This window comes from Arachis ipaensis, chromosome B4 (assembly GCF_059453495.1).
Source record: "Arachis ipaensis isolate K30076 ecotype BB chromosome B4, ASM5945349v1, whole genome shotgun sequence".
Lineage (NCBI taxonomy): Eukaryota > Viridiplantae > Streptophyta > Magnoliopsida > Fabales > Fabaceae > Arachis > Arachis ipaensis.
This window is the reverse complement of record NC_142439.1, coordinates 37,622,934-37,642,625: the sequence shown is the minus strand read 5'-3', so window position 1 is coordinate 37,642,625 and position 19,692 is coordinate 37,622,934. Positions and strand designations below refer to the sequence as shown.

Below are 19,692 nucleotides of genomic sequence, written 5' to 3'. Positions count from 1 at the left end.
GTGTCAGTTGAAGAACCAAAACAACTACTCATTATCAGCATATCTGCTGGCAGCTTCTAAAGTCTTCTCTTTACTGGGTTTTGAACATAAACCCTGGATTCAAGAACCGATTATTTAAAGTTAATATATAAATATTTTTTTAGAAAAAAAAATTTGATTCGACATCACAAAATGAAAATGATAATTTGGGTAATAGCTAAGTAAGAACGAAGATAATTCTAGTATAGTTATATAGTTACATGGAACGCAATATGACTTCTGATATTATGTGAAAAGTATATCCATGGTGTTTTAATTGTTTTAATTTCTGATACCTAGATGAACTGTAAATTAGTATACAAACTGGTACACAGTACATCACCTAATTGATAAATTCATGAAACTATGAAATACGGAAGGGGATAAACTTAGAAGATGTTGTAAAACATGAATATAAATATTTGAAGATCATCCTTATGATCATAAATAGTTAAATACCAACAAAACTTGATATTTCAGCAACTCATCCTAATTCTCACTCCATAATAAGAAGGGTTATATGTTAACAAAATCTTAGTTTGTGATAACAACATGATAAATACATAACACAAGTACTACTAAAGCAAGGGAATGATAATGAAAATGAAAACAGATCTAAAGTGGAACCCCAGATAAGCCCTTGGATTCAGGAACATCAAGCCACTTAATTTCCACATGAAGCTCACCAGTGTTAACATTTCTCAATTTTAGAGTCATATATTGGATTACTTTCCCATTAGTCCATATGATCTTGCTCTCTTCAGCAAGGCAGTTAGAGTCATTTGGTTCAATCCTCTTCACCACATGGCCCTCTGGCAGCTCGCTTAATCCCACCTTCACACACAGAAGATATGGCTTCAAGTCGATATCCGCTTCCCCCATCTTGTCGTCCTTGGTGAAAGTGTCTTTGTCACAAACCGTCTTCAAAGAACAACAAAATTCAAACCCATCAACAAAGTTATTTTGGCAAGTATTTAAGGGCAAATGCTAATGCGTTTTAGAGAAAGTAAGGAGTGCAGTGCTCTCTGAACTGTATTCTAAACCCTAAACCTTAAATTATAAGTTCTAAATCTGAACCATTGATATAAAATATAATAAATAAAAAACTAAGATTTGTTTAACTCCTCACTTAGTAAGAAATGTTTAAGGTTAAGGGCAAAACGCAAAAATTTTACATTCCTACACTCCAGTGCCTTTTCTTTAGTTGGACAAAAAATCTGAAAAATTTTTTTCAAGACAATTGCCCTGTTTCTGTTTCAACATTCAACCATTTTGTACAACAAGCACCCCCTTTTAGCATTGCTTCCAAGAGCATATATCATTCTACAAAAGGTAAATCCATTGATAAAAATCGTTATAATACTTACAAGATGAATGGGAATATTAACATCCTTAATATAGAGTGTCAATTCTTCATTCCACTCAGGATTCAAGCTATCTTTCTCATGACGAGTTTTCAGTTTCTGCAGTAATTAAAACAAGTTAAAATATTCAGACCAAGTAGTTTAGAGCATTAGAAAAATTGAACTATTGATAAACATTCACGTCCAAGCTCACTTTAAACAACATCATAAGCCAACAGGGTATATTATTATGTCTTTTTTTTTTAAAAAAAAAAGTGCGACACATATGGAAAACAGGAAAAGAAATAATCATATGAATGCACATCTTAAAATAGAATTAGAAAGCATCATTAAATAGACCCAGATGCTCATTTCCACATATGGCTTAAACAGAAAATGATAAAATTAGAATAACATAACATAAATAACAAGAATCAACATCCACATGATGATAATATATGATCTCAACTGAAACCAATTAATCAAGGTTCAGGGGTGCATGCAGCCATAAAAAATAAATTAGAAATTAAAAAAATAAAAGAGAAAAGGGTTCTAAGTTCTAACCGTTTCCTCCAAGGTGACAAGGACATAAGGGTCACTGGAATCACTATCACAAGGTTTGAGGTTAGTGCCTCTTTTGATGCGTAGTTTGATGAGACCCAGAATGTTCTCCATTGAAAACCCACCTTTGTCTATTCGGAATTGCTATGTGCTAATGAAACGATGAAGAATATAATAAAAAGTTGCTATTCTTATTATTTTTCTTATTTTTTATTTGTAACACTTACACACCCTGCACAATTTGATTTGTTTGTGTTATTATTATATATATGAATCTGAACACTTACAACTTTGTTAAATGCAAGCATCTTAAAACAACGCACACGACAAAAAACCAATCCTCAAACTTGGTCCACACCTAAAAAAGAATTGTCCTTTTTTTCTCTTTTTCTTGTGGTAGATAAACAAGTTACAGGGTCAATAATAATTGTCAAAATTTATTTACACGTACTGGTAAAAACATGTGGCTCTCATGGATCACGGGTTTTTTCATCTCTCAATCTCTCAATTTTTTTCAGGTGCATGTGTTTCGTTTGGTCAACTGAGCTTTAAATGTACCGTTTAAATTAGAGTTATTACTCAAAATCGTCCCCGAAAGATACCTCGATCTCCATATTAGTCCCCGAAAGATAAAGTTAATCAAAAGAGTCCCCAAAAGTTACACGAGTTAATCACGTTTGTCCTTCCATTAACTGCGTTGGTGACCTGGCTAACTGTTGCTGATGTGTGTGGTTAGCCTCCAACGTGGAAGAGGCCCACGTGTGATGACGTGTTGCTGACAAGGTAAGTTTGAGAAAACAGTTCAAATGAGTCCCTAAGTGTTTGAAACCTAATCCTAAATTCCACGATAAATAGGTCGCCTTCATCAATCAGATGGCCATATAGCTGGGTTCGTGTTCAAGTTGGTGGTTTGGGGCAACGATGGAGGCCGGAAATGGAGGCCGTGGTGGCGGTGTGTCGTTGTTCTCGAACGGGAGTAATGGTTCCAGCGCCTCAATGCGAAGCCGGAGGAAACCCCATGAGGAATCATGTTTCTGTGGGTTGAAGGCTGCGATAAGAAAGTCTGGGACAGCAGAGAACCCAGATAGACTATTTCGTGCATGTCCAAGGTACCGGGTGAGTGTGGTGTAAGATTTTAAGGGTTTTTGATGTTGTTTTGTGTGTTGGGATTTTGTTTGATTTTTTGTTTTGTGATTTCTGAATTTTCAGAAGGGCAGTCACTGCAACTACTTTAAGTGGGTTGAGGATGATGAGTATGAAGGGATGGGCCAAGGTGCAACGAAGAAAGATTTTGGGGCTGAGCTGCAGGTTGATAGTGACTATGATGAATGGAGGTTGAAGGTGGCATGGAGACTGGGCAGCTTGGAAGCTGAAGTAAAAGCATTGAAAATGTTAATAGTTTTCCTGTTTGTGGTAGTTGTGCTTAATGTGATTGTTTGTAGTTTGTTGTGTCGTTCCAAGTAAAGCAAATTCCAAACACTTGATGGTGCAATGAGATGAATCCATTGAATGAGAATAGATGTTTCATTTGGTTGTTTTATATGAAGACAACACAATCCAATTGAAAGGTTCCAAACCAATTCGGTTGACTATTAAAGTAACATGTACTAAGGAATGGACATAATTAGTAGTGAAAGTAGTGTTAAACATTGAGTAGATAATGTAAACATAGGAAACAGACCAGATCAAAGTCATAAGCTTTTACATGAGGATACATAACCTAAAGTATCCTAGACCAAAATAAAAGGGCATAGTACAACTTGCATTGACATAGATAACGAAAATGTACATAATGTCACTCCAACTGCCCTGTGCAAAATAACAGAAAGTATCCTCACACAAAAAAACGAGTTCAACGACAATACAATTCAACACTAATCAAAGTTGTTTATCAGTCTTTCTTGGGGGCTTGAAGGCCGGAGTAGGAACGAAGGTCATAAAGTCGGCCAGTTTTTTAGCAGTGGCTGAACTAGTCCCCTTGATTGTCTCAGCAGAGATAGCAACTGGTGCGGCTACAGTAGCTTTAGGAGACGACTGAATTCTGGCTTTCCCTTTAATGACCTTTAGCTTCGATGGCCTAGCAGCGAGTTGTTCCTACACAAATTAATGGTACATCTAGATTTAGATTTAGCTTATTAAATAAATGAGAGTTATGAAATAGCTAATGTTTAAAATGAATCACATATGGCTGATTACCTGTTGTGTTTCTTGTGTTGGTGGTATACTGTCACACTGGCTAACATCAATAACTGTCGGGGTCTGTGTTGGTGCTGCAGCTGAATTAGGTTTAGCTGGGACAGTGGTTGCTTCAGGGGCAGCCCCTTCTGCAGCAGGGGCAACCAGAGCTAGTTGCAGCTGCAGCTGCCTAGCATGCTCCTCAGCTTCAGTTGCTTTCTTCTTTGCGCAGCTTCGCTTGTTGTGTCCTATCTCACTGCAATACATGCATCTGATAGGGTTGTATTTCCTCTTCATCTTTGTTTTTGACCCAGTGGGTTGTTCGTCCTTCTCTCTTCTCCTTTTCTTGGTTGGTCTTCCAGGCTTTGCCTTAAATGGTGGTGGGACGGGTGCTGGGTGTGGAGTTTTTTCCCACAGATCCTGACCTTTCACTGGATTCACATTGAAGCAATAAGTCTTCCTGTACGCTTCCATCTTCAACCAGTCGTGACAATAGTCTTCAGCATGTTTGTCATTCTTATCTTGTATAGCTGAGATTGCATACATACACGACATCCCTTACATAGAGAAACCAATCATTATTTTAAACTCGTGCATAAAAGTAAATTATAGTAACTAAATGTTGAATTTTTTACCTGTTAGTTGCCAAAAACGACAGCTGCATGTATGCTTTCCCAGGTCAACCACCATATTGGTTGGCCAGCCATGAACTTCATACAGTTCTTCCTTCTCATCACCAGACCATTGAGGAGCCCAGTGGCTAGACAACGCTGTCATGGCTTCGAGTCTGCTCTGCTGAACAGGGGGGAGAATCCCTTGATAATTCTCTAGCTTCTTCCGATTGTCAACAATACTCTTCATTATTATTCTTCTTACTTCCTCAGCTAATGTCAGAATCGGCTTGCCCCTATCATGCTTGATTTTTGCGTTGAAAGACTCGCAAGCATTGTTGCATATGTTATCCACCTTTGGTAGTTCACTGAAGTGGGCCTTTGTCCATGCATCTTTTGGCCACTTCTCGAGATATTCCCATGCTTTTTGATTAATGAGCTTCACTCTGTTCATGTTTCTGTTGAATTCAACTGTTGTCCTAGACCGAGCACATTCCCAAACCATATCCTTCAGTTCAGTACTAGACCACTGTTTTGAGAAATTGCGCCATAAATGCCAGACGCAGAATCGATGGTGTACCCTGGGAAATACTTCCTGAACAGCTGGTATTAATCCCTGCAAGTTGAAACAAACACGAGAAGATAACATGTCAAATTCGTCCCTACGATAACTTCATTAAATCAAATACATCCCTCAATGTTACTTTATTAAATCAAAATAGTCCCAGTATTGTCTTATCAGAATCAAGAAAGTGCTAACCTTCTGCATGTCTGAAATGAAGCACTACTTGTTCTCCCTGTAGTCTCCCAGATCATTGTGCAGTAACTCAAGGAACCACTTCCAGTTGTCCTTATTTTCAACACTGACTATGGCATAAGCAATCACAAGTATGTGATTGTTAGCATCCTGCCCACAAGCTGTTAAAATCTGACCCCCATGTAGTGTTTTCAGAAACGCTCCATCAAGACCAATTAAGGGTCTGCAACCAGCCTTAAAACCCCTCTTGCAGGCATCAAGGCAGACATAAAAGCGATCAAACAGGGGAGGACTCTCAGGCATGGGGATACAGACACTTGAACTGTGGATCCGGGGTTACTAGTCAGCAACTCATTGGCATAGTCCCACACCAACCCATATTGAGCTATCTCATCACCCTCAACTATTTTCCTAGCGGCTTTCAAAGCTCTTGTAATGCAAGTGCTATTGAGATAGACGTTGCACTTTCTAACAAACCAGTCATAAACCTCTCGATGCTTCATGGTTGGGTGTTTTCTAAGCTTAGGAACTAGTTTACTCAGAGTCCAGGTTTGGGTTGTAGCTCTGTTTTTCCTCCTTCTAGGACAAGTGTGATTATCTACTAGTGTCTTAATTTGCCAAGAACCATCTTGCTTATTACATGCACAGTAAACTACCCAGGGACAATCTTCGGACTTGCAGACAGCCCTAACTCTAACTTTGTCATTTTTTGAAAAGAAAATATTTCTACCCCACTGGATTGTATAATCCCTAGTTGCTTGCATGAATTCAGACTTTGATTTAAATACCATACTCACCTCGAATTTCAACTCTCCAAACTTTGTTTTTTCATTGAACTGAGGGAACACAGCTGGTGCTTCTTCATCAGACTCCAACACCTTATCAGAATCCTCTGAATGCCAGGAGTCAGCATCTGAGGCAGCATCACTATCTTCTAAATCTGCTAACAAAGAAGTTTAACACATTAGAAACCGTAACATTTGCATAATAATTTAGGAAACAAGTAACCCTAATGGAATTAACATACCAGACTCAGAACTTTCTTCATCCTCAGACCCCTCATAGTTGGAATCATCGGTGTCTATCTCTTTATCAGCTAGTCTTTTCTTAGGGGGCTTCTGCTTTTCTCTGACTTCAGACCTGCTGTCCCTTTTTCTACTTCTTTTTCCCTTTCCAGAGTCACTGTCACTCTCACTGCTATAGAGGTTGTCTCCTACAACCTTTGGAGGCCTATACAGTTCATCTTCAGTACTCTCATAAGAGTCATGAGAGTCAGTGTCATCTTCCTGGAGTTGAGCTTCCTTCACTTGTCTTCCAGATCTTGTGACTCTGCATCCACTGCTAGTTTGTTTGTCCTTTGCCCCTTGTGAGTTATTGCCTGCCTCTGATGATGAATTTGATTGAGGTGGGACTGATTTGGCCTGATAACTGGTCTTCTTGGCCTCCGAAACAGGCTTCATGGGCTGAGCAGTTGTCTTCTTGGGCTGAGATGTTGTCTTCTTGGGCTGCTGGGCTGCTTTATTGGGCTGAGACATGGGCTTCACCTTTGGTTCACTGGACTCAGATATGGGCTTCATTCTAGGATTGGGCTGTGACTTGGGCTGTGACTTGGGCTGTGACTTGGGCTGTGGGTTATTCTGTTGGGGTGACAGGTTTGCTTCTGGGACTGAGGATCAATTCTTGTGGGTTTCTTCACAGGTTGGGAGCTGCACTTCCCCTGTTTCAACCCTGCTGCTTCCACATTCACTACTTCATCCTCAATCTGGTCTACTATACAAGGCTGAGAGATACAATGCTCCAGGTAGATATTGATCAGATTGTGGTTTCTCCTGCAATCCCTGCACATGGCAACCAAGTCTGCGTCTGTGACCAAGCTTCTCAACCCTGATGAAAGAGGAACTCCAGGATCTTTCCACCAACAACTTCCAGCTTCAATGTAACCCAACTCCCTATAATAACCCCTTACAAAGAAGACGTCAAGCGTGTCTCCTTCAACCCCCGTCAGCACCTCTGTATTATCGGGTTCGTATACCATATCTCCTTCAGCATTCTTCTTAAACAGTCCCCCATGGTGAAACACAAAGGTCATCGGAGGACCTTCCATCTACAAGCAGAAACAAGAAAACCTCCTTAGCCCACACAGATTGCAACTGCCTATTCTCAATCATAACATAAGAAACCCTAACCCCAAAACAAACATGCAACAACGAAAACTAACTCCCATTAACATCAAACACCCATAACACAATATCATCACAACGGCATTCAAAGCAATGTATTCTAACCTTAAACAACACTCACACAAACCCCTACCCCTAAAGACAGAGATATACAGAACGCCACCCCTAACACATCAGCCTACAAACTGACTTCAAAAAAAAGGAAAAAACTTTAATGCTTACCTCTAACCGTCACGCTTGCTTCTTCCACAAACAATGTTGCTAACAGCTGACGACCGCTCTTCTCAGTACCTACAGCTACTCGGCTTTGATCGTCAGCCAACGAGGACAAACGTCGATGGCGATGTTCGAATGCAACGTGAAGGGGTTAGGGCATGGCTTGACGGAGACGAAACAATTTTGGAGCCAAACGTGGAGATACTCGTTAGGGAAGAGGGTGACTCCATTCTGCAACGTTTTGAATCCACTATCTCCACGAAACGACGCCGATTCATGTCTATCTGGACATTCCCTCAAAACGGCGTCGTATTCCTTCTTTGCCAGCATGGAAGTTAACGTGCCACGTGAGCAGACGTTAGCCATGTCATCAAGCAAATTGACGGAAGGATGAACCTGATTAACTCGTGTAACTTTCGGGGACTCTTTTGATTAACTTTATCTTTCGAGGACTAATATGGAGATTGAGGTATCTTTCGGGGACGATTTTGAGTATTAACTCGTTTAAATTAATTTAGATTGGTCAATATTCGATTAAATGTTGGTAATTCAAATCTTACTTTATAATAACAATAATTTATTAATTAATAATAAATTCTTAAATAAAATTCTAATTCACAACGAATTATTTTTTACCCAATTAAAAGGTACCTTGAAAAATAAAAAATTATACGTTTTAAAATTATTAGTCAACTCATTTATTTTTATAATTTATTTATTTTACTTTTTCCCTTTTTTCTAACGAAAAATAATAAAATTAATCGAAAAAATGACCAAACTCCAAACAATCAAATAAAACATGCAAGAGATTATTCATTACATATTTACATATTTAAATTGCACCTTTTTTTGGTAGTATTTAAATTGCAGTTTTATTTTTATGTTTTGTTCATTGTCAATCGCATTTTTTTTTTTTGGTCAGGGGCCTGACCAATACCTGGCCCAGACCCAAGACAGACGCTCCAAGCCCCCAAACTGACCGGAAATCAAACCTAAGATTGAAGATTAGGATATTTATGAGCAAGGCCCCTTTTAGTTTTTGGTTCGAATGGGCTTGCCTTTGATAGATGAATATAAGTTGGTCCATGCAAATTGGATATGCCCTTCTGAGGTTGCTAGTGGATCAGCAATGCAATCAGTCCAGATGATACTTTTTTCTTTTGACAAAGAATTTGATATTAAAGGTCCCGGGCTCAACTCCTACCCTGCAACCGAGGAAGAAAAAAATGGTAAGTATATGAGGACTGTGTGGGTGTGTGTTGTACCTAGGATTGGGGGTTGTCCAATCCATTTGAGGTACCTAGAATTGGGGGTTGTCCAATCCACCGACCAAAAAAAAAAAAGAATTTGATATTTTATTTTAGGATTTTACTATTCTATGTTATAAGGATATTAGTTAAGTATATTATAAAAAAATATATTTTAATATTATTTATTACAAGAATAAATTTTTTTACGTTTTTAATACATTGAATATATCAAAAATATTAAAATATTTTTTTATGAGATGCTTAATTCATTTTATAAAAATTTAGCTGAAAAAATGGGTAGTACTTATTCAGTTGTTTGTATTTAATAGCTGAAAAATGTTGATATTTTGTTTGTACGAAACCCAAAACTGATTTTGTTAATAATTTAGAGAACCAAAATGTAGTTACTAATATAAACACTAAATCGTGAGGTTGTGTAAAATTATTAGATTGTGATGTTTAGTAATATATAGATTTTACTGATATTCGAATGCATAATAATATTATATACACACAAAAAATTAATTATCAAATCAATTACTTATATAAAATATATATTAAAATATAAAATATATATTAAAATATATGTATATATATTAAAAATTAACTATTAAATCAAACACTATATATTTGTATATATATGTATATATTATTTAACTTATTTCATATATTTTTAATTTAATGTATATTTTATATTTCAATATATATTTTATATAAATAATTAAATTAGTGGTTAATCTTTTGTATACAATTAATATAGTTGTTTTATTTTCAAATTTTAGTGGAAGCACTTGCCCCACAATAAATAGAGTTGATTTATCTTTATCCACACAAAAAATGAAACTAAATTTATACTTATTGATATGTTCATTATAAATCAGTTACACATTATAATTCGACTCCATGCGTTATAGATCGACCATTAATATCAATATCATACAAAACGTTCTAAATATTTTTATTTGTTATTATTAGCGTGATTGTAATTGATAACAGCTAATCCATATACTCTAATTATTGAAAAGGGTAAATCAAAAAGAAAAAGGTAAAATACGGGTCTAAAATTACTTTTTTAAAAAGAGTTTATGATTCACATATTAACTTGAGTGTTAGAGTATTTTTTATAGGTACTCACTCTTTTTGTTCTTTTATAATTGAAATATACCTCGTATCATTTGAAAGCTAGAAGATAATAATTTAGAAATAAGCTATATCAAAGTCCAACCACACAAGAAATTTCGTAAAAAATAAGTATCATATGATAAAATATCCAATCCTTCGGTTTTCATTGAATTTTTAAAAAATTAACCAAATTTTTTAAATTATTTTTATCCATTTATCCTTGACCACTAATACCATAACTACTTTTTTCTCAAATTCCAAATTTTTATAATTTTCCATCATTATTACCATCACTATCAGCACTAAACATTCTAGATAGAAATAATTGTTATATTGATTGATTTGCTAATTAATTTTTCACATGCACTAATATTTTTGAAGAGGAATGTTAGGGGGACAATAATTTTGTTGAACAATACGAACAACTACCAATTAAATAAAAACACATTATACCTCCAAATTAACCCTCTAAATTTTAATATTAAAATAATCATCCGTACACTAGTAAAATGAACTTTCAATATATCTATTATTTACATTGTTTAATATTTTTATTGTTTACCTGTACTTTTCCATTTTTGAATTATTCCTAATTGTGGAAAATGCAAACAAGACATACATTAGATTGGAATTATGTTGTTCCCTTTTTTAAAATTTTGCAAGGCCGGGTTAACTGGTCCTATTACATTAAACAAAATAAAGGGATATAATCAACTTGGTTCCAGCAGAAAATGTTCATCATATTATTGTACTCGTACATAGAGAACAAGGAAAAGACATTAAAGTATACAACTTTTTGTTAGAGGACATAGACATGGCTTTATCAATATTTACCATCTAGACATGCTTGCTTGATTGATAGTGATAACACATCTTCACAATTGCTCCTCTTCTTCAGGAACTTTCACTTTTGATCTTCAAGTGGAGATAGGATAAAAGTTCTTACCAATTATGAGTGACCCTATATGAATACCTTAACCTTAATTGGAAGATGCTCGCACCCACATGCCCAATAATGTTGCGGCTGCTTCGTCCTCAAGTAATTTGCGGTTATTGGATACAAATAAATTCTATGATCAATCTGCATGGATTATATAATTTCACAAAATAAAATGTAACAGGATAAATGTTTTGAGATCTTAATTGAACTATCAGTACTCGGGTCTTGTTACTATAAATTCGACTAATTTGACTCGACATCCTGTATAGAAAATAGAGATTGATAAGATTATTTTCCATTCTCAAAATTCAAACTCTTATCTATTGATTAAAGGATTAAGTTACCATCTTAATGAATTCCCATTGTTATGAAATAGTGTTTGAAACTTCTTACTAACAAAACTTTTCCTGTTAGCTTATCCCAATGTGCCACCTTCGGGTTTCATTTACCTAGAAAAATATCCTACTGAGAATATATATATATATATATATATATATTGTTTTTCAAGCAAGAAAAGTATATATTGTTTATTTGAGTTCAATTCGTTAATTAGTAGTAAAGTTTGAAGAGAATTTTTAGGAGACCGATATATAATTTGAAAAATAACAAATAATATGTCAATCATCAATCTAGATATACTGAAATTATTTTGAATGATCTTTACTAGATAAAGAATAATTGTCTAAATATTTTTTATATGAATTTCATTTAAGATAAGATCTTTTAATCTCATCGTTGTCGTTTGAATGATGTTGTTAAATTTAAATTTGTTTTTAGGATTTTTTTTTTAAATTAAGATCAAACTCATAAAATGTGACTCTTTGAATATTTAAAAATTGTATCAGATTATTTTTTTATAATTTATTGAAATATTAAAATTATAAATAGATATTGATATTATAGAAGATGTATTTTTTTCTTACTTGAACATTAGCCTTCTTTTTAAAAAGTATCAATTATTTGAATTTTTTTAATCATTATAGTTGTGAAAAAATTAAAATATATAACATGTTAAATATATAAAAGAAATTACAGTTACAACGATAAATATTAAAAATTATAATATATACTTATTGAATATTTGAATTTTTTTTACTAGTAAAAAAATTTAATTAAGGAACTAACAAATATAAAATAATATTAAATTATAGATAAAAATTTACTTAATTTTTTAAAAATGATACATGAAATTATAATTATTTAAAACTTAGTTTGGAATTTGAAATATTGAAACTTTGAATATAATAACACTAATACTTATTTAATATTTTAATTTTATGTCTAAAAGAATTAATTTAAAAATTAATAAAACATAAAATAATATTAAAAGAAACAAAATTGATAAAAAAAATTAGACAATAAAAATAAAATTGCTAATATTTTTTTCAACTTGAAAGACTTACCAATTAGATAAATAACCAAAGTCCAAAGCCCATTATATACGTTAATATCTTAATTTTGTGTCTAAAAAATCATTTAAAAATCAATAAAACTTAAAATAACATTAAAATAAATTAAATTAATAAAAAAAATTTGGCAATAAAACAAAAAATTGCTAATATTTTTTTCAACTTAAAAGGCTTACCAATTAGATAAATAATCAAAGTCTAAAAGCTCATTATGCGAAATTTAAGATGAAAATTATGTTTGGTTAGAAAGAAAGAAATAAAGAGGAACGAAATAGAAAATTAAAAAAATGAAAAGAAAGAAATTGAATGAATTTTTATTTTTTATTTTTTTAGATGTGATTAGATGAAAGGAAAATAAAAAAAAAATATTATAAAAAATAATTTTATTTTTGTATTATAAAATATATTAAAAAAGAGATAATATTAAAAATAGAGATACATAACAAATTTTCTCTTTCTTTTCTTTTTAATATTGAGAGAAAAAATTGGTGAGTCTCATTTATTTTTTTATACTATTCAATTTTTTTCTTTAATTTCTCTTATCAATCAAATAATAAAAAATATTTATTTTTTTTAAATTTTCTTTCCTTTATTTTTTTTTGTCTTTTCATTTCCTCTCAAATAAACATAGGTACGTGCCAATGAGTTATAACTCAAATAGCATAATTTTTCTATACTTATTTAGAGATTGTAGGTTCGAATCTCTCTATTTTTGGTAAAAAAAAAAAAATACATAGGTATGTAAATGAATTATGTGAGTTTCAAACGTATACAATTGAGTTTGCAATGACAGATGGGCCAGTTACTAACTTATAACCTTTGAAGAAGCACTACTCATTTTTCTAAAAATATATGGGGAGTCATCGTTCCATTGCCAATGACAAATGCCAATGAAAAGTTTTGTCATTGTCATTACTCGTTAACAAGAGGATAAGTTAAGGTTTTGAGTTTGAGATGAGTCAAACTTAAATCAAATTTAAATTTTAATAAACTCATTAATTTATTGGCCTAATTTGATTCAGCTTGATTTATTTTCAGTCTAATTGATAAATTAGTCATTTTAATTTCAAATATAAATATATTTTTTAGATTACACTGATGAAATTCGGATTAATATACATAATATAATTAAAATATTTATACAATTATAATATTAAAATTTTGATTTAAAATATCATGTTTAACTTTTTTTTAATAAATTATTTTAAAATAATTCATTAATTTAAATCTTTATAAATTTTAGGCTTGTCTAATAATTTTAAAAAACATTAATCATCAATCCATATTTCCACCCCAACCCTAGATTGTTGCATACTATTCTAGAAATGATTAATCCTTCTCATTGATAATAATTAATCGTTTCTAACTAATATATAGCTATCCTTAAATATATACTTTCTAAATAGTATATATTAAGTATAGCAACATAATGTGCCTCATTTTTTTTTATATGGATCGTTGTTTATATGGAGAGTTTGTGTATTTTTAATTAATATAGAGTCAATTTTTTTTAAAAGAATTCTAAAACACAAATCGAAGATATTGAATTGGAGGGAAAAGAAAACTGATGATCTGATTCGAGAAAAATTGAATTCAAATTTTGGAAGCTCACAAATTAAAGGATTAAATTTGTATTTTAAAAATTTTAAAAAATTAAAGTTCACAAATTATATGGTTAAATTTGTGTAAATTTATAAATTAAAAAATTAATTTTGTATTTTAAAAATTAAAAAAAGTTAAACTTTACAAATTAAAAAGTTAAATTTGTGATCTGTATATAAAAAAATATATTAAATTTTATATATTATTAAAGAACATTACTAGCTATAAACCCAATATCAAAATTAAAAAATGACAAAATGTGCATAGAATTTTTCTTCTAATATTTAGCATATATATCTTAGATGCGATATCATCGTTGTTGTCAAGCACGGATATTGAGTATTGAGTAATGGGCTAATGGCCTTGGTTTCTTCAAAATTTTAAAGAATTATATTTATACATAATATATATATTTATGAAAATAAAAAATATTATATAATTTAATAATTTTATATATATTATTTTTTATTGTATAATAAATTTATGTTCTAATTATTTTATTTATTATTATTTTTTATTTAATTAATTTAATATTATATACTTAAATCTTTATATATACTTTTTAAATTAATTTTTATAAACTCATCTCTATATTTATTTTTAAAAAATTCATTTACTTTTTAATATCAACATATTTAATATTTATATTATAATCTAGTTAAAATATCAATAATGACTTACATAATTATATTTTGATAATTATATTATGAATTTTAAAATTCTTTTTATAAAAGACATTCATTTTCTTTTAAATTTATATTCTTAAAAGAGAAAATTACCTTTTTTTTTATTTTGACTTATCTAATTTCAGCTATAATTTATTTTAATTTTTGTATCTCGTATTTTATAAAAATGGTATGTCTTTTAAATAATTAATAATTTATAATTTATTTTTAATTTTCTTAAAATTGTTAAAAGAATTAATGTTAATTAATAACATATGTGATCATTCTTTAACTAAACACATTATAAATTATTGATATTTTATAATTTTATAATGTATTATTGATATTATTGTCTCTTTTATATAATTATTATGTCAAAGATAAAATTATAAAAAAATTAAAAAAAATTTATATATGAATAAAATCAATTCAATAATTATATATTATGTTTAAATTACTTTTATGTAATAAAAAAATATAATAAAAAATAATTTAAAAAATTATCTAAAATTTAATCTCCCTGTATCAAAATTTTTGAAATTTTTTAATCTATTCCTAATTGTTCGTTATACTTGTACTTAGACTCAATAAATGTAATTTTATTAGTAGATATATTTGGATTGGAAAGTGTTATGGACCCAATTTTCGAATCCCACACCTAGAACGGCCTCCCAATCCAGCTATCTGAATTTAGCCCGTTCTCCCCTACTAGAAGGCCCCAACCGGCCTGCTAGATTTTCTAACCAACATATTCAAATTCAAATACTCCTTAGACCATTGGGGAGACTTTGGAGAGGAATCAAGTGAGCTTGCTTTCTTTGATGTGGGACTTTTGTCGGAAAGACTTTCGATACTTCACCTTAAATACTCCTTAAAACCAGACCGATTAAATCATCGGCTCTAATACCACTTGTTGGGCAAACCGTGGGGAACTCTCAACCATCAGGAAGACTTCGGGGAGGAATCAAGTGAGATAACATAAGATAAGAAGACACCATATCCAACTCAAAATCTTAAGGTATCAAGTTAATGGGTCTCTCATCTTATAAACTTCTCACTCTTCCTTGCTTTCTTTGATGTGCGACTAACTTCAACACTTCTCACACTTGCAACACTAACACTTATCTTAGCCAAATAAGATAAGATAAGATAACTACCATCACCTATATAAAGGGGAGCTCTAAACGCCCTTTGGTACGTCACTCATTCCACTCACCTCATACCTCTTAGATCTATTCTAACTTAAACGTCTGAGTGTTTTTGCAGTACTAACCCCATTGCTCCAATTAGACGATTTGGCCACCGTTTCAACTCGCAAGTCTTCGATTCATCTCACAACTCGTACCGAAAACTTCCAGTACAGAAAGAATAAAGATCGCACTGATTTTCCAACCCACTAATCTCAAAGATTTCTTAAGAATTCTCATGCTAATAAAAAGAAGAACAATATCTTTGGACAAACACAAACGTGTTTTTGGAGTGCGGAACTTCCTTTTTAGTGCAGGGCAATGAAAAAACCTCCCATCCCATGATGCTTCCTTTAACAAAAGCTATATGCATGTTTTTTTATTATTGCAAAATTCATCTTTAATTTATATGAAAAATATTTAATAACCTGCACGTACAGATTCATATCTCATAAAGTATAGGGGAAGAAAAAGAAGATACCATTTGACTATCTAACAAAAGACTTACATGGAGTGGCCCCCCTTAACACAATTTCTCTTCATTGCTTAGTAGATACTTACTTGCAAATAACTTTATATATTTTTTAAGAAGTAATCAATGGCAGAAATACGCATTCCTCCAACTAACTCAACTAATACCAATTTTTTTACTGACTGCATGCTTCTACATACATTTACATAAAAGTTTGGATATCTATCTAAAATGTAAAATTAACAATTAGTGACTGAATAATTATTAGACAGCTTAATTAAGATTATAAATAATGTTAGAAAATTAATATTATGACAATCAATTTCAATCAATATTGTAGCAGATTGGTAAATAAGTTCAGTACGAAGTACACTAAAAATAAACTTTTGTTGATGTTTCTTTAATTGACTTTTAAATATTTTTATTTTTAAAAATTTTATATTTTTTTCTTACATTAAATGTTAGCAACAATATTCGTTTTCAAGACTTTCTTTAATTCTTTTAACATTAGAGTATTATAGCCATATATAATTTTAAGAAATGTGTAAGATTTAATAGTCATATCTTTATTTAAAGAATGTGATGAGACTATCTTAATTATTAGAATGAGATTGAGAACTTTTGAATCTTTCATTTGTAGTTTTCAGATGATTAAAGATTACGTAATAAAGCAAGTAGAATATTTTCTACCTTTAATTGGTTCATGTCTATTATTATTGTTATTTCAATAAATTCTAAAACTTGTAAGCGAAGGATCTAACATAAACCAAATTAACAATTCGAGTAATAATTTCACAGGTAGATATAGATAGAATCAGTGATCTGTATTCGAGTCAAAGACCCTTTTGAGACGTAAGCTTTGCCTTTTTTATTTTTCTTCATATCTTTTTGCAGTGAGATCACATGCAAGGCCTGGGGTGATTAGAAGCCAATCTTAATGTTAGATGCGGGTTGAAAAATTTTGTATAAAATTTATTTTATTTTATTTATAAATTAAAAATATTCTATTTCTAATTCTATTCGTTTTTAATTTATGGGTACTCGATTTTATTATTGGGTTATAAAAAGAATATAATGTTATTATATAACTTGATGATAATTTAAAATAAAATTGATTTTATGTAAAAAATAAAAGTATTAAATTATCAATTAGTAATCTTCTTTTAGTAGCTAAGGATCTTTTATATTTAATGAGAGATCTTTAATTCAGCATCTACTTAAAACATGTTTTTATATAAGTATATCCTTTTTAATAATTAAATCTTTCTAACGGTCCTTTAGAATAATTTTTCCTATATATATATATATATTCTGTACAGGTTGGTCGGATAGAATTATATTGAGATTCAACTCGCATCCTATTCAATCCGCACAAAAATTTTATCTGCACTCTATCCTATCCAATGCAGATTAGTTGACAATCTTACTCAATCGAATAGAATCGAATTGGACAAGTAGGACACATGCTACCACCCATAAGGGTATGCCATTTAGTTTCAAGTAGGGAAAAAGAAGTTGAAAAATAAAAATGAAAAGAAAAATAATAAAATATCTTTGTTAGGCTCTGGATGAAATTAAAAGTGAAGTCCAAAAGGTACCAAATAAAATTAAAACCCTATCTCGCATTGTAAATGTTTATTATTGATACACAGCTAGCTAGATATATTGATATGATGCATGGTTGAATCAAAGGAAGGAAGGTTAATGGTTATCTACACATATTGTCTATATGCCCTCCAATGCTTTGACAAGACAACTTGTTGATTTCGTTAGATTTGCTATTCATTTGACAGTGACAAAATTGATTACTCCTTCAATTTTATTGGGTGATTTTATATGCCTAAGTCGTACGGTAAAGGTTTTGTGTCACGTAGACTAATTAAAATTATTTGAGAAGATGCATGCATGATAGATATATATAGAAACGATTTATAAACTTAAACTTTGCTATTATATTATAATTTTTTGGATTTTTCTTTGATTGTTTTAGAGTGTTATATAAAATTACATGTAGGGATGACAATGAGAGAAGTTATAGTAGATTTTTATTGTATCTGATTCTATCTGTTCTATTTTAATATATATATATATATATATATATATATATATATATATGTATAATTCGTTTTATTTTTATTTATGGATAGTAAAAATTTACACTCTAATGTACTTCATTTTTATAACTTTAATTTTAAAATTTAATAAATAAAATTAAAATTTAAAATTTATATAATCATTGATCATTTTTAAATATAAACTAAAATTTATACAATGTTAAACTACATAAAAAAAACAATAGTATCTAGTCACGGAAAAGTGAGGAGGTGGTGTAGCAGGGAGTTGAGTGAGGATGCAAGGCTTAGGGGAGGAGGTTTGACGGCAAATGGAGGATGAGACAAGGTTGGGCGAGGCTAGGTCACTGGGAGACGAGCATGAGCAGGGGAGCAGGCGAGGCTGCGAGACGGCAAAGAGGAGGAGGGAGGAGCTGAGGCCTGCGAGACTAGACTGTGTTCCCGTAAAGTTAAGTTACTTAATTTCTTTGTATATATAAGAGTCTCTTTTGACTTTTGAGATTAGGTAACTTTTTTTTATATATTAAGAATCCAACTCTATCTAGATTTTTTGGCCTAAAGAAATTGTAATATAATATCATAAAATTTTTTATTTTAAAAACTTAAATTAATAAAAATATCTATATAAATAATTATATCTTTAATACATAAGCTTCATAATAATCTTTTGCTCCTAGAATTTAGAAATATTTTTATTATAATTTTTTTTACACTACAAGAAAATTGCTGAATACCGTCGAAGTTTATCGTCAGATTATTTTGTCCAATGTTAATTACCAGCAAATTTTGCGTCGAATTTTACAATTAATATGATAAAAATAAGCGGTTGGTTACCGTCGAATTTTTTTTATGATAATTTTAGCGCCGTATTATGTTTTATGGCACCCATTTACCGTCGGATTATTCCGCCAATAAATTCGACAGTATGCAATTTTTTTTTTGCACAATTAGTAGTCAAATTAATTTTTTTTTTACAAAATTAGTGCACAAATTTTAAATACCAGAAATCAACTAATAATTTTATTAAATATCAAGTATCTGAATGTAATAAAAAGTCAAAGAAATAAAATACAATGAAATAGACATAAAATAAATTAAATCCCTAAACTCTA

General features: G+C 31.0%; 1 protein-coding gene across 1 annotated transcript; it reads right to left on the bottom strand.

Moving 5' to 3' along the window:
* Positions 1-417: 417 nt before the first annotated feature.
* Positions 418-2,183, bottom strand: LOC107639261 (protein C2-DOMAIN ABA-RELATED 7). Its single transcript, XM_016342743.3, has 3 exons — positions 1,926-2,183; positions 1,386-1,481; positions 418-939 (listed from the first exon to the last, which is right to left on the bottom strand). Exons 1-3 carry the CDS (start codon positions 2,034-2,036, stop codon positions 634-636), a joined length of 513 nt encoding a protein of 170 aa, XP_016198229.1. The 5' UTR covers positions 2,037-2,183; the 3' UTR covers positions 418-633.
* Between the last annotated feature and the right edge of the window lie 17,509 nt (positions 2,184-19,692).